This window comes from Microtus pennsylvanicus, chromosome 7 (assembly GCF_037038515.1).
Source record: "Microtus pennsylvanicus isolate mMicPen1 chromosome 7, mMicPen1.hap1, whole genome shotgun sequence".
Taxonomy (NCBI): domain Eukaryota; kingdom Metazoa; phylum Chordata; class Mammalia; order Rodentia; family Cricetidae; genus Microtus; species Microtus pennsylvanicus.
This window is the reverse complement of record NC_134585.1, coordinates 50,073,964-50,087,962: the sequence shown is the minus strand read 5'-3', so window position 1 is coordinate 50,087,962 and position 13,999 is coordinate 50,073,964. Positions and strand designations below refer to the sequence as shown.

Genomic DNA, 13,999 nt, shown 5'->3' with positions numbered 1-13,999 from the left:
GTGACAGTCTTTTAGATTACAGTTTAAAAATATTTTGACAACCTTTCAAAAAAATGGGATCTTATCATATAAGAAGCACAAGTTTCATCTTGGTTGGTTAGGCTATTTAAAACTGTGTTTATGCAGAAATATCTAGGAACATTTCTTCAGAGGCCTAGACTGAAAGATTCTCATCTCTCAGGAGATTTCTCTAAAAAAATTATGTTCATTGTCATGTAATAGTTTTTTCTCTAATAGAAAAATAATGCTCCTTTTCTTCATAAAATATTATTTAAAACAACGCTCCATGTACCCATCACATTTCTGGTCAATGGACGAAATACATGGTGTAAGGAACGTAGACTAGGAAGGATCTCTTTGGACTCAAGGTTTCTGGGCTGCAGCTCATCAGAAAGGCACAGCAGTAGAGGGACTGGAAGCTATGCTCATAGGAGCCCCCAATTTCCCAGAGCAGCGCCACCAGCTGGGGACCAGGCATTCACATTACACAATCCCCAGGGACATTTCATATTCAAACTATAAAGCTCTTAAGGGTTTAGTCCTTGATTTTTGCCAGGAAACCTGTAATGAGAAACTACTAGGCACCACATAGCTTGACCTTTACGAGCTTGGTAACCTTTCTGGATCTGATAAAATGGGCTTTTTTGGTTAACTACAGCCTTAGCCGACTAGCAGAGTTCTTTGGAGCTGTGATGTTCTTATCCAGAAAGGGTGACAGTAACAGCCGACTTTATCACGTCACTGCTCTGGAGCAGAGGGAACAAGGTCTGTAAATCACCACGCCCCAGTGCCACTCACAGGGAAGTCTCCTTTCCAAACCAGGAACTGAGGACGCTTTCTATAAAGGAACTAAACTTTGTTTTCAGTCCCGACACACCACTAAGGTGGGCTTGACTAAGTCTTAACCCTATGTTCTCAATGTTATCTACGCATTTTCCTTTTCTTATTTTAGTAGCCTACTCTGGCAATTCTATTAGGTAGTTGAGGAAAATCTAACTTGATCGAAAGGATAGCCTCGGAAGATAAATCCTGCAGAAAGAATTTAAGGTTTAATATTTAGTTATTTAAAAGATTAAGCGAAGGCGTTAGCATCTGAAGAGCCAAGAGCAAGTATATGGTGTTTAAAGGACAGTCAGCAGACAGCTTTCGTCCCCCCCTCTTTTGATCAATAGAAGGGCCAAGTAGCTGCTGCTGTTTTTTAATCACTGATAAATTAAGCTTCCAAAAATTGCATCTCTGCTCATAATTCAATAATATGAGCGAGCGTGTGTGTGTGTGTGTGTGTGTGTGTGTGTGTGCGTGGACCAAGGATATGATTGGTCCTTTCAGTCAAGGGGTGGGGAGAACGGCGACGTCGAGAAAATGAGTACCTTATATTCAATAATATTTAACATCCGCGGAGGTGCAAAGCAACCGGAGTGTTGCTTTGGAAAGAACCAATAAAAAGACGTGGCCGATCTGAAGAGATCCAGCTAGAAGTCCAGGAAGGACACTTCTGGTTTTGGCCCTTCAACCCACGGTGAGTTTCAACAAAGGGTTCAAATAATTTAGGAAGGACACATTCTAATATCTACTGTCCAAAATCGAGCTTGGGTTTGAACGGTCAGTGGGAGGGTTTACCCAGGTATGATTCATGGGGCAAGGAGATTTGATGGGGGTGGCATAGGGATAGGTGCCCTTCTTCCCTCCTCTTCTGTATTTTTGTTTCTTCTTCTTTTTTAAATATTGTGAGAACAAGGAACCAGGTAGAAACTGATCAGAGCCCTCTTTCTAAATACTGATGTGTAATCGAAGAAGTTACTTATTTATTTTTCCTGTTGAGTTTTGGTCCATAGCTATCAAATAATGCTTACAAATGGCATCTAAAAAATAGCCTTTCAGATCATTTCAGATTTTTTTCTGAAATACCCTGCTTCACTGACAAATATGTGTTTAGCCTGTATGTTCCTCTTTGCACTTCTTTTAAACCTTGCGATGGATTCATTTTTGAGAGGGAATGAATACATTCTATTGTTGAAAGGTCCACATATGGTTCACGCTGACCATTATTATCAGTTCCGAGTGTTTCCTGTTGATTGTCTCTAGGTGTAGTTGTTCTGGGGCTGTGAATCGTAGTTCATGATCTGCACAGACCTGTGAGCTCAGAGCTGCAATATTTGGATTTGGGGAGTAAGCTGCGGGATTCCTGGCGCCCTTCTCAAAGTTCTTTTCTCCTTTTGAGTTTCTTTTCATGTGATTTGAGGGTGGGGGAGTAGATGAGATGGCTGTGGTAAGACAGAAGTCAGGGTGTAGGTAAGGATCCTGGCTTCTGAGTTCCATGATGATGTGGACAAGGATTCAGAGATCTTGCCTCCATTTCGGGGCTTTACAGTGTTCTGTGTGTTCTTGGGATAGTCATAGGCCAAGAACTGTCATTGTTGGGTGCAGAGGGTTGTGCTTTCCCAGGAGGGGCTCTTGGATGTGTGCAAAGTCCTAGGACAGAGATGGAGAACGGGCAACACTACCCGGCTTTGTGACTACATGTCCTTCTCATCCTTTGAGTAAAAGTTATTGAAGACAAAAATTACACTAATAATTGTTATGTAAGATGTGTACCTTGTGAAATTTGTTTAGAAGAGGTAGGTTGAAGGCAGTGTGGGCTTAAACTGATCTGAAACTTGCTGCTTAGAATTTCAGAGGAGAAGGTGGATGAAACACCGGCTTCATGAGACAAGACAGCTTAAGACAATAGTGGCAATCTAGAAATATTCAAGTGGATCCTTCTGTCACTTACAATTTTCTTTCTGCTTCAAGCTGAAATTGTTGAAAATAAATTGACACGAAGGTTGTTATTCTCGGCAGATAACACTGCTCTATTTCTCACACGGCTTGGAAGATATTGAGTTTATTGATTCCTCTGTTGCTCGCTCGGTTATGCACAAAAGCGTTTATGTCTTTTCTATCCCTTTATCTCCCCTTTTTCTCCTGCTCCCTTGCTTCCATGTGCTCCATGTGTCCTCCTATATATTTACTTAAGTAGGTTAAAGATAAGTGCTATTCTTTTGTTTTATTGCCTAAGATCATATTGGATCACACACACATAATTGGAAGTGTGTGTGTGTGTGTGTGTGTGTGTGTGTGTGTGTCTGTGTGACATGCACCCTCAGGCAATCTCTAGTTTTTTCTTCATGGCGCTGAGCATTTTGCTGGTTGAGAAGGCAAAGAACTCATTAGCAGTCTCTAAAGATAAATCTTACCCTGGCTTCTGGGATCTGTGTTCCAAAACTGTTTTATTTCTTGATTTCTACTTCATATGTGGCCATGATCTCTGGCTAGTTTCATTTTATAGTAGGAACATACTACATCATAATAATGGATGTCAGAATAATCCCGACTTTTTAAGAGCATCAGATTTGATCAATGACAAATCCAGGACCGTATTGACATTTTTGTGCACATTTCTGAAATATCCATAGTGGCTCACACAGAAGAAAAGCATTACTAAGCCCCGGCTTAAGCTTGCTATGTTTATAGGACACTCGGGGAGCAAGAAAAGACATAATTTCTAGGGAGGAAGTCCTGGCCATGTCATGTAGGATCTGGACTTCTGATTGATGCCCACCCAGGGCAGTGCTGACTTCAGAGAAAGCACAGCTTGGAACAGCTGCCGGGGTGGTAAAATTTCAGACTCTCCGAAGGTTCCATGCAGAAAATCCAAATCAAAACAGGAGCAATAAAATTCTTCAATTTCAGATCCCAAAAGGTACCACATACTCAGTAGGGGCCTGTGCATCATGTATAGTAAATAAATACTTATATGAATGAATAAATTGATGGTTTGAATGTTTTTCTAAAATAACCACTAACAGATCTTATGTTAAAATTTGCACAATCAATCTCTCAAAAAAGTGACATACTATTGGCAGTTATCTGAGAATTATTGGCATCATTAAGAACATTCCTCATCAAATGAAATGAAGAGCTGCATATGACAAATTTGTAAGCTGCATATAATGTAAGCTGCATATCATAACTATGCTACATGCATGTGTATATGTTTATATATATACAAAATATATGTGTATACCAATATATGTGTATAAAATGTGAATCCATTTTAGTCCTTGAAGCATGAATTCCTCTATTGTTTCCCTATGTTTTTCTTCATTTAAAATATGTATTGGTACATAACATTTTCTCCTAAGTTGTAATAGCATTTCCTCTGTTACTATGACAATAGAATTTTCCAGCTCACTTTTTAATGGTAAGAGTTAGATTCCACTGTGATGGCGCAATAGGCGAAGACCCAGATTTAAGTAGGAGGGGAGAGGAGACAGAGTAGGAGTTCAAGGAGTTCAAGCCGAGCTGCATTCTCCCAGGTCTTTACTAAGCTAGGTCCTGTGCAATCCTGACCCATACTGGCTGACTCACTGGGGTTGGGGAAAGGGAAAAGGTGATTGCTTCTGACCTGCTAGGCTGGGCTTGAATTTTTGGAGTTTATGTAATGATGACCTTGATTTTTTTGTTGTCCAGATAAAAGGAAAAAGTAGGCCTCACTTAAAAGACCTGTACAGACCAGCAACGTGACATCTGAATCAGGCTAAGCACTCAGCAAATTCTGCTCCTGGCTTGGCTATTTCAAGTTTGACTGATCATCTTTCTTTAATGGGCTTCGTTGTTTAGACTTCCATAGCATTATTTACAGTTCCCTCATCCATGACTACATAACGTGTATCATGCCTCTTGTCCCAATAGTAGGTGTCTGTCATTAGCTTCACAGGCTCCTTAGGGCAAAATTTTCACAGGTGCTGATGGATTGAATCTCATGTTCTCAGATAGGAATTTTGAATCTCATGTTCTCAGATAGGAATTTTTCACCAGAAGGAATTTTTCTCATCACACACACACACGACGCTCACACACATTCATAAACATGCACACAGACACACACGGACAACACACAGGGACACACACACGGAACACACACAGAGCCAAAAGTTCATGGAGCCAGAGTATGTCACTGGCAAGACAATCGGAGGCCAGAAATTTGTGCACAGTGTTTATGTGTGCACACTGTCCACACTACCTAGGACCTTTGTTATTTCTTATTTTTAAACTATAAGAAATTTAGAGGGCCGGGCGGTGGTGGCGCACGCCTTTAATCCAAGCACTCGGGAGGCAGAGGCAGGCGGATCTCTGTGAGTTCGAGACCAGCCTGGTCTACAGAGCTAGTTCCAGGACAGGCTCCAAAGCCGCAGAGAAACCCTGTCTCGAAAAACCAAAAAAAAAAAAAAAAAAAGAAATTTAGAGAGCCAGAGGAAAATGTCTCATGTAACCTTTTTATATTTTTAGGCAGTTTGCCCTTCAGCAAAACTGGATGGGTTATGCTCTTTTCCTGAGTACTAACTTGTGTGTGTTCGCTTGACCTTGTAAAATATCCTTCCCCGTATCTGCCACCAAGTCATTTTACAAGTCCCTTCTGCTTAGACATGAGGACTTGGGCCTGGCTATGCCTGGAGTTATCACTTGCTTTCTAATATGGATCCACAGAGGATAGAAGATATATCTATAGTGTCACATGTATTATAAGACTCCAAGAGCTATTTAAAATTTGTGTGTATGATTAGGAGTGGGAGGTGATTCTGACTTTGTGTGTGTGGGAACTGTTATGAGAAAGCCTTGGGTGGCCTTATTTATGGTCAAACAATTACTGGCTATGCAGTGGGAGCAGTAGAATATATTTTATTGCTAAAAGGCTTATGCTAATGTGAATAATCAAACATTTGTAAGTTTGGGTAAAAGTAAGTACCCTGGTGTGTAAAAATTAGATAGGGCTTCTGGCCTCTAGGTGGACAATTTGTTTGTAAATTTATTGATTAGGGCTAAGGGATTGGCTCAGCACCTAAATTAACACACCCTACATGTGTGAAGACCAGAGTTTGCATATTTCAGCAGAAATACACAGAAAATATCAGGTGGGTATGGTGTAACTGCAGCCTTGGGGGCAGAGATGGGGACACAGAGGGATGGAGGCAGAGATAGGGACACAGAGGGATGGACTAGCAAGAGACAGGGACACAGAGGGACGGACTAGCAAGAGTGATCCATGCAAGCTCTATGTTTGATTGACAACAATGTAAGAAAGATGTGTACGGTTGTCAACATCAGCCTCAGGCTTCCACGTGTATGCCCCACACAAGCAAGAGTGCAGTGTAACCATGGCAATCACACACATTGGGGAAAATGGCCAACGGAAAAAAAAATCCACTATCTCATTGATTGTGAGCGTGAGAGATACGTCAGATGTGTTTTTTCCACAAGTTGCCTTAGATCAGTATTTAAGGATCTGCTTAAGATGGGAGGGTGAGTGCCAGATCTTACAGCCTGCATCTTATGTGTCTGAATCTAAGGGACTGGACAGCAGAGGGCCTGGGAGCTTGTGCGGAAAGGCTTTACCAGAGAGAGAGGGCAGTCAGGAGCTTGACAGATAAGAGGAAAACCTTCGGCTTGGTCAGGGCTGGAGATGGAGTGGACCTGGCAGCCAGGGTTTCCAGTCCAGCCCTCTGTAGCTACTGGAGAGAAGGGGAACGGATATTAACAAACAGAGTGTCCTCAAATTTCAGTACGTCTGTTACATGCCAGTTCTCACGGAAAAGCCCTGTGTGGGCTGTAAACTGTCTGTCAGAAAGAGTTTGGATCTGTCCTTGTGCAGAAACCGAAAATACCCTCTGACATCTCCTGATTGCTGGTCGCCCTCTGTGAGGCTGACATTAGCTGTCTACTGTCTCAGAGGGCAGAGTGACACATACTGGCTCAGTGTGAAATGAGCTAGCTCCGAAGCGAACCCTTGGAAGATGCATTTCTCCTCTTTATATACCAGGAAGTAAGAAACCCCCCACTGCCCCACTGTCCTTATCTCAGAGTGTGGGTCCCTTCCCAGAGGTACCAACTCCTTCCTTACCAGGGAGGAGCAGCGTGGGACTTAAGTTTTCTGAGTGTCACTTACAGGTTTTCTTGGCAAACCTTTTAAAATCAAAATTCAGAAGGAATAACACACAATTCTATGTGTTTTGGAGGGAGTCCTCATTGCTCAGAGTCTTATCCTGCGGTTGAATGAGAGTGCCCGGATAGCTGCTCTCTGTTTTAGGAAAATCTAAAGCTTCCTAAGGCTGAACTTTGTGTTTCTTAGTCAAACCCAGTTCTTTTCTAAATAGGCATAGTTTTTTCCTATGATTTATTTCATTCTTAAATGTGTGATCGTGTGTATGTGGGTATGTACGAGTGTGTGTGTCTCTGTGTGAGTGTGTGGATGTGCACACCCATATGAAGGAGAATGCAAATAAATTAATCCCACACTAACTGAGAATCAAGCAAAATAAGGGGTTCTTTATTTAAGGGGGACTCACAGATCACAGTCCTCCCTCTGTATGACCAGGAAACAGGAACCGAATCCAGTATCCAGGCGAGATACACACACACACACACACACACACACACACACACACACACACACACACAGAGGGCAAGCCACTGTGTACCATTTTGGTGCCCAAGGCCACACCCAACCTGTTTAACCTCTCAAAGGCCATTGGCTAAAGGAGTTCCCCATCACCCATATATGTGTGATTGTGACTCTGTGTGTCTGAATGTATGTATGTATGTGTAGGTATATAAACATGTCTTTGTGTGTGTGTATGTGTATGCATGTATGTGTGTGTTAATGTTTCTGCATGTGAATCTTTGTGTGAATGAATGTATGATTTTGTGCATGTATGTGTGTGTGCATTATTGCCTCTGTGTGAATGAATGTGTGTGATTGTGTGCGTGTATGTGTGCGTGTGTGTGTAAGTGCTATTGCCTATGGTCAGAGGTACCAGATCTTCCTGGAGCTGAGACACAGGTGACTCTGAGTTACTGAATCGGAGTTCTGGGAACCAAACTTGGGTTCCCTATAAGTGTACTGTGTGCGCTTAACTACTGAACCAGCATTCCAGCCGTTAATTTTTTAATACGTCTTTTTTTTTTACATTTATTCTTTGAGAATTTCATGTACATATTTAATTCTTTCAATTCCACTCCAACTCTTCCCAGATCACCCCCACCTCTTGATTCCACTTTTTTAAAAATAACACACTGAGTCTAATTTGTGTTGGGTGCAGGGCAACCTGCTAGACCATGTGGCCACATCCCCAAGAAGACTGACTTTCCTTCTCTTGGCAGCCATCAACCGTCATAGTTGCTTAGCTGTGGATGGAGGTGGGCACATCTCTGAGCCATTCATGAACAGCCTCAACTTTCAGGTTAACCCTGTCAATCTCTGACCTCTTAGCTTCATTTAGAGAAGCGCCTAGGTTCCTTTGCACCGAATGCCCGTTTTTTCCGCTTAGCAGAATTCTGCAGCTCACCGACCCTGTAGGGAGTGGAGAAGATAGGACTATCACAGACCCTGGACAAATCAGACAGTGTACACCGTGCCCGCATTTCACACAGTGGCTTTTTCTTAGTTCAGGGCTTTATAAAGTTTGCAAAAGAGCGATAGGACAAGCTAGTCTTCGGAGGTGTGAAAAGGCTCAGAGGAAGCCTGAGGAGAAGATGCAGCCTTGCCCAGACTGCAAATTGAACAACCGAGTGTTGGTGCATTTACGTCATTTGAGAAAGGCGCTGAACTTTTTCTCCCTGGGCACTAATCCCCCATGGGGCCCCCGGAGTGCACCTTTTGTTGTACAGGAAGCAGAGCGTCTGTGAGCGGATCCAAAGGGACTTACTGTTCCATCTGTTGAGATCTCTGCTGATTTGCTTTACAGACCCCGGTGGTGTGCGGACAGCATGGCCTTAAACCACACTGCCCCACCCCAGGACGAGCGCCTGCCACACTATCTTCGAGATGAGGACCCCTTTGCTTCCAAACTTTCCTGGGAAGCGGATTTAGTGGCTGGCTTTTACCTAACAATCATAGGTAAGCTTCCATAACGTTTCTGTGTCAGAGGCTGCATTGAGAGAAGTCACAGGGCTGGGCTGATTTTGCACAAACAGTTCTGATACTTACATGGGGATTGGTGGAGGTGGGGAAAGGTGGGTAGGCATAACGGCAGTCAATCAAGGTTTCATAAAAATAACTGTTTGTCATTAGGGATAAATATTCCACTGATAATCCAAAGAACTTCCACAGTGAATTCTTTATCTAGAGATTGTTTCATTTTGGTTGCTTAACTAGTATCTTTGCTTTGTGAATATTAAAAGAGTGATAATGAATATATTTCTGTCCTGAAAGAATGGCCCTTAGACCATTTGCTGGCCAAGTGTTCCAGCTTCTTCTTCTCACAACCCAGGAAACTGTGGCCCCGGACAGCATTGACAGTAGACACTGCCTTAGATGTTGCACCTTATCGACGCTGCTAAGACAAAAATTACATTGATGATCAGTGGAAACAAGTCTAGGGTGAAAAGATTTTGGGTGTATAACTCCCACAGGATTGCCTCTGTCTGATGTTAGACTGTATTATCATCCAGCAACCACCCGTGGCTCCTGGGCACACAAACAGTTATCTTTCAAATGAGAATATTGTAATGAAAATTCATGCCTCCTTTTGGAGGCTTAGTAATGGGAAAATAATGCACAAATATTTGAAACAAAAAGTACCTGTTGAACTCATAATTCCTGGATTAGATTAAATATTAAATTGTCAAAACTAATTTGTTTGTGTGTTTTTATGTTGCTTAATGTGGCTACCAGAAAAAATTAAAGTATATGTGTAGCTCTTCCTCCTGGTTTACATTATATTTATATTGGATTGTACTAATGCAGAAAATAAAGTTTTATAACATTTGGCTGGGCGTGGTGGCGCATATCTTTAATGCCAGCATCTGGGAAGCACAGGCAGGCAGATCTCTGTGAGGTTGATGCCAATCTGGTCTATATAGAACAGTTCCAGGCCAGCCAGAACTGCATAGTGATACCTTGGTTTTTTAAAACAAATATTTACAACATTTATTTAATTTAAAGTTGCTACATTAAGTTTGGGCATGTGGTGAGCTTCCATCTTTAGGTTTATATGCCTTTAATATTTTCAGGTGTTGGTTCAAGCCTGGTTTATCAACCTCTCTTTCTCTCTCCTCTCTCTGTTCCTTCCACTATCCCTCCCTCCCCTCTCCTCTCCCTTTTCTCATCTGTCTATGACTGGCGAAGAATTTCATGTAATTCCTGAAATTAGAAAAACCCATTAGAAAGTTCTCAAGATCCCTCTATGGTCAGTGCTTGAGGCGGAAAGAATTCGTGATATTAAAAAAGAAGTGCTCTATTGCCAAATAATTCCCAGGGTCCTTGTACTTACTGTGAGCATTTGGCTACTTTTCATTTAATTTAAATTTGTCCTTTCAAACACAAATATATAAAGTATCTACTCTTTGCTACCCATAAATGGCTGGGAACAGAGCAGTAACTAAAAGCCCTTTGCTGGAATACAGACTTCCTCAGAGTAAGTCCACATCACATCATGATTTTATTAAACTCAGTGATTGGAAAAGGCAGACGAGCAAGCACTTCATAAACCCAGTCAGTTGCAAGGGATGATTTGAAAATAGCATCTTCAGCCAGAGAAATGGCTCTCGGCAGTGTAGCAGCGGGAGGACTATTAGCCCATTCTTTCTAAGTTGAAGGATTTTTAGCAGGAGAGACCAATAGCATCCATGGGACAATGAGAGACGTTCTCACTTTATGCATGTTGGGTTCAAGGGAATCAAAGTCAGATTTAAATTCTTGAGTAGAGCTTAGAAATTAGATGTTGAATGAAGAATCCCCCAAGCAAAGGGAGTGTCAGGTAAATCAGGGAGGGAAATTGAAGTCCCAGACAATCATCTGGGATGAGGGGAGAAGGGTAGGTTTGGATGACAATGGAGGGCCTGGGACTCTTTCTAGACCCATGTCTTTGACTTGGCTCCATGTCTGATCGTCACATGTCTAGGTCATTTTTAAGGTGCCAAAGCAGACAGGACAACATTCTTGTTAAATACTAGGAATCTTAGGGGAAACTGAAGAATGGAAATAGAAGCGCAAGTCTGGCATGCATGAGAAATAAACGCGAGACCCATTTTCCACTCCCCACTCTTCCACATTAACACCTGCCTGATTGACAGCCTGTAGAGGAAGGCTCTTCATCCTTCTTGTCTGCAAAGGATACAGGATTTTGAGGATCCAAAAAACGACTGTCTCATAGTCTCCATGGTCTTGATCTTGTTTTCCTTAGTGTTAAAAATAGATCAGTTTCTCTTAAAGTTCATTTGCAGACAAGGTTGCTTGTGGAAACAATGGAACATGGCACTTAATAGAATTCTTTATTTTTTAAATCATGATGGGCACTGGGTAAAAAACCCTATGAAATAGGGTTAAGTAAAAATGTAAGGAAACACAGTAAGAAATATTCTCAAGAGATGCTGGCAGGTGAAAGAGTGTGAGACAAGCCTTTTAAATTGACTGTGTGTGAATACTTAACTATTTTTTACTCCTTTTTGGATATGAAATGGATGGAATTTATTTTATTGTTCTAGAGCTCCATTTTTGTATTTTCCTTTCCCAGTGCGCCTTGCTAGATGGTTTCTTATTAGGAGACAGACGTTGCCTTTGATCTGCCTTGCTTTAGGACTGTACAATTTCTTCACTTTTTCTTCCCTTTTGCTTTAAGAAAGCTAAAGAGGCTTTCATGGACCATTAAGCATCTTTGACTCCAGAGAGTCAGCATCTCCTAGAAGCACAATGCAGGCAGGTCCTGGTGGTTTCGTGCCATCAGCAGAGACACACATTTTTTTCCTTGCCCCCAAATGAAATGTGGTGGAGAAATTAAAATAGAAATTAAAGTAGACAACTCTGGGCCTCTCCTTTAATGCTTTCCTTATTCCTTACTACTGAAGGCAGCTGTACCAGACTCTCATTTATACACAGCCACACTATGAAGCAAGAATTCCTGAGGAAATCTACTCTACATGTTAAGCTATGGAAGTAGGTGTATTCTTTTCTTAAATACAGTCAGTAGATAATGGGTCTTTTTTGTGTTTTTGGATTTTAACTGTGTTTGTAAGAACTTTGGAACAGTTTCATTTTGCTACCCAAACCAACTTGTCGTTAATAAGAGAGTATTCAAACTTGGGAACACATGTATGTTGTCGTTGTTGTTAGGTCTGGTGGGTTGAGGGTCACTTTCTCTCCCCTTGGTGGGAGGGGGAGTGCCCATGTTGTCAGCTGTTCCACACTTACCCTCAACACCTAGTCCAGCGGTAGCTGAAGGCATCCCGAGTTCCAGATACCACCTCAGGAGTCTACGTCCTGGGGCTTGTGTCCAAGAGATGACCCCTCCCTTGCCAGGGGTTCACAGCAGCCACCTCTGACCACACCTTTCCCGCACGCTGGCGCTCCTTTGGGAGCTCACAGTGGCACAGAGTCACCCCCTTGGGTTGACTTTACCTTCAGGACTTATAAACAGTTAAGGGGTTGATCCCACTTCTCCAAGGGAGGGGATCGTACAAAGCCAATACTTTATAAAAATGGCTGAGGAAAACACTCTACCCTGGGGGCCAGTACAAGAACTGACCATTGGGATCCCCACATCCTCCTGAGCCTAACCGGGGAGTTAGCCATTCCATTGTCTGGGTAAGTTCAGTCCTGCAATCCCTGATTCCTATTCCTTCGGAGGCAACCCATCCCTTGCCTGTCACTCACAATTCATGCCTTTTATTTCATCTTCTTAATTTAGATTTTTTATTTAGAGGCCTCTCATTACCCTCTGAATCTGTGGTGTCCATTTTTGAAATTGAGAAGTGTGTTATATGCAAGGGAGTGCTGACCCTCATTCTAATGATGGGAAATTTTGTTTTTCTTTGTAGGGATTCTCTCGGCATTCGGAAATGGGTATGTCCTTTATATGTCTTCTAGACGCAAGAAGAAACTGAGACCTGCTGAAATAATGACTATCAATTTAGCAGTCTGTGATCTGGGGATATCAGGTAACACTGCCACACTGCTCCTTCTTTGTGGGTTTAAAACATCAGTCTAAATCACTCACTGGCTCAGAGCCCACTCTTCTCACACTCTTCCCAAAGCAGATTTGCAGTCTTTGCAGACAGCTAATAAAATGTCTGCTAAAGAGATTGTTTAACATCTATTATTTTTGGTCAGGCATGGGGCCTCTTCTACTTCTTGCTCTCAACCTGGCCCCTCTTCTGAAGCTATTTTTTTTAACTGATATCAGGTGGGAAAGGAAAAAAACCACAATTTTCTTCCATGGAGTGCCCTTCAACCACAAGTAGTTAGCCAGTGCAAAAAGAAACTCCCTGGTTTTTGGTGGGCTTTTCGTTTTGGCATTTTTTAAATTGTTTTTTTTTGTTTGATTTCCATCTTCCTTCTTTCCTCTCTCTCTCTCCTTCCCTTATTTCTTTCTGTCTTTATTCCTGTCTTTCTGTCTGTCTTTTGTTTACTTGTTTCTTTTTAGAGAGAGAACAGGAAGTTGGGGGGATGTAGCAAGATTCTGGGAGGAGTTAGGGGGAAACATCAACAAATATATTGTATAAAAATAAAAACAAAAAATTCTTTTCTTCCTTCCTTCCTCATTTTTTTCTTTATGCCCCCTTCCTTTTGAGGTTTCTTCTGTAACCTAGGCTGTCCCCTGAAGTGCTGTGTAGATGAGGAGGGACTTACCCTTCATCCTTTTGTCTTCCACCTGAGTGTTAGAGTCATGGTCACACGGCACTATGCCTAGATTTTTGTTGTTGATGTTGAATATTTTCTTTCTTCTTTATTTATTTTTTCTCTGCAAATATATTTGTGTGTATTTGCATTTTTTACATATATGAGCAGATTTGTAAGGTTACACATTCATGTGTATGTGTGCGCGCAAGCATATTCATATGTGTGTGGGCGGGCAGATGTTTGTGTGTGTGTGTGTTTGTAGGCCAGAAGTTGACGTCAATGTTTTCCTCAATCCTTCCCTACCTTTGGTACTGAGGCTGGGTTTCTCACTTGGACTCATAACTC

At 42.0% G+C, this 13,999-nt stretch overlaps 1 protein-coding gene across 1 annotated transcript in view; it reads left to right on the top strand.

The window, feature by feature from the left end:
* Positions 1-8,805: 8,805 nt before the first annotated feature.
* Positions 8,806-13,999, top strand: part of Opn5 (opsin 5) — a 49,445-nt gene continuing 44,251 nt past the window's right edge. The window contains exons 1-2 of the mRNA XM_075978915.1: positions 8,806-8,935; positions 12,853-12,972. Coding sequence (XP_075835030.1) covers positions 8,806-8,935; positions 12,853-12,972 — 250 coding nt within the window. The remainder of the gene's footprint in view (positions 8,936-12,852; positions 12,973-13,999) is intronic.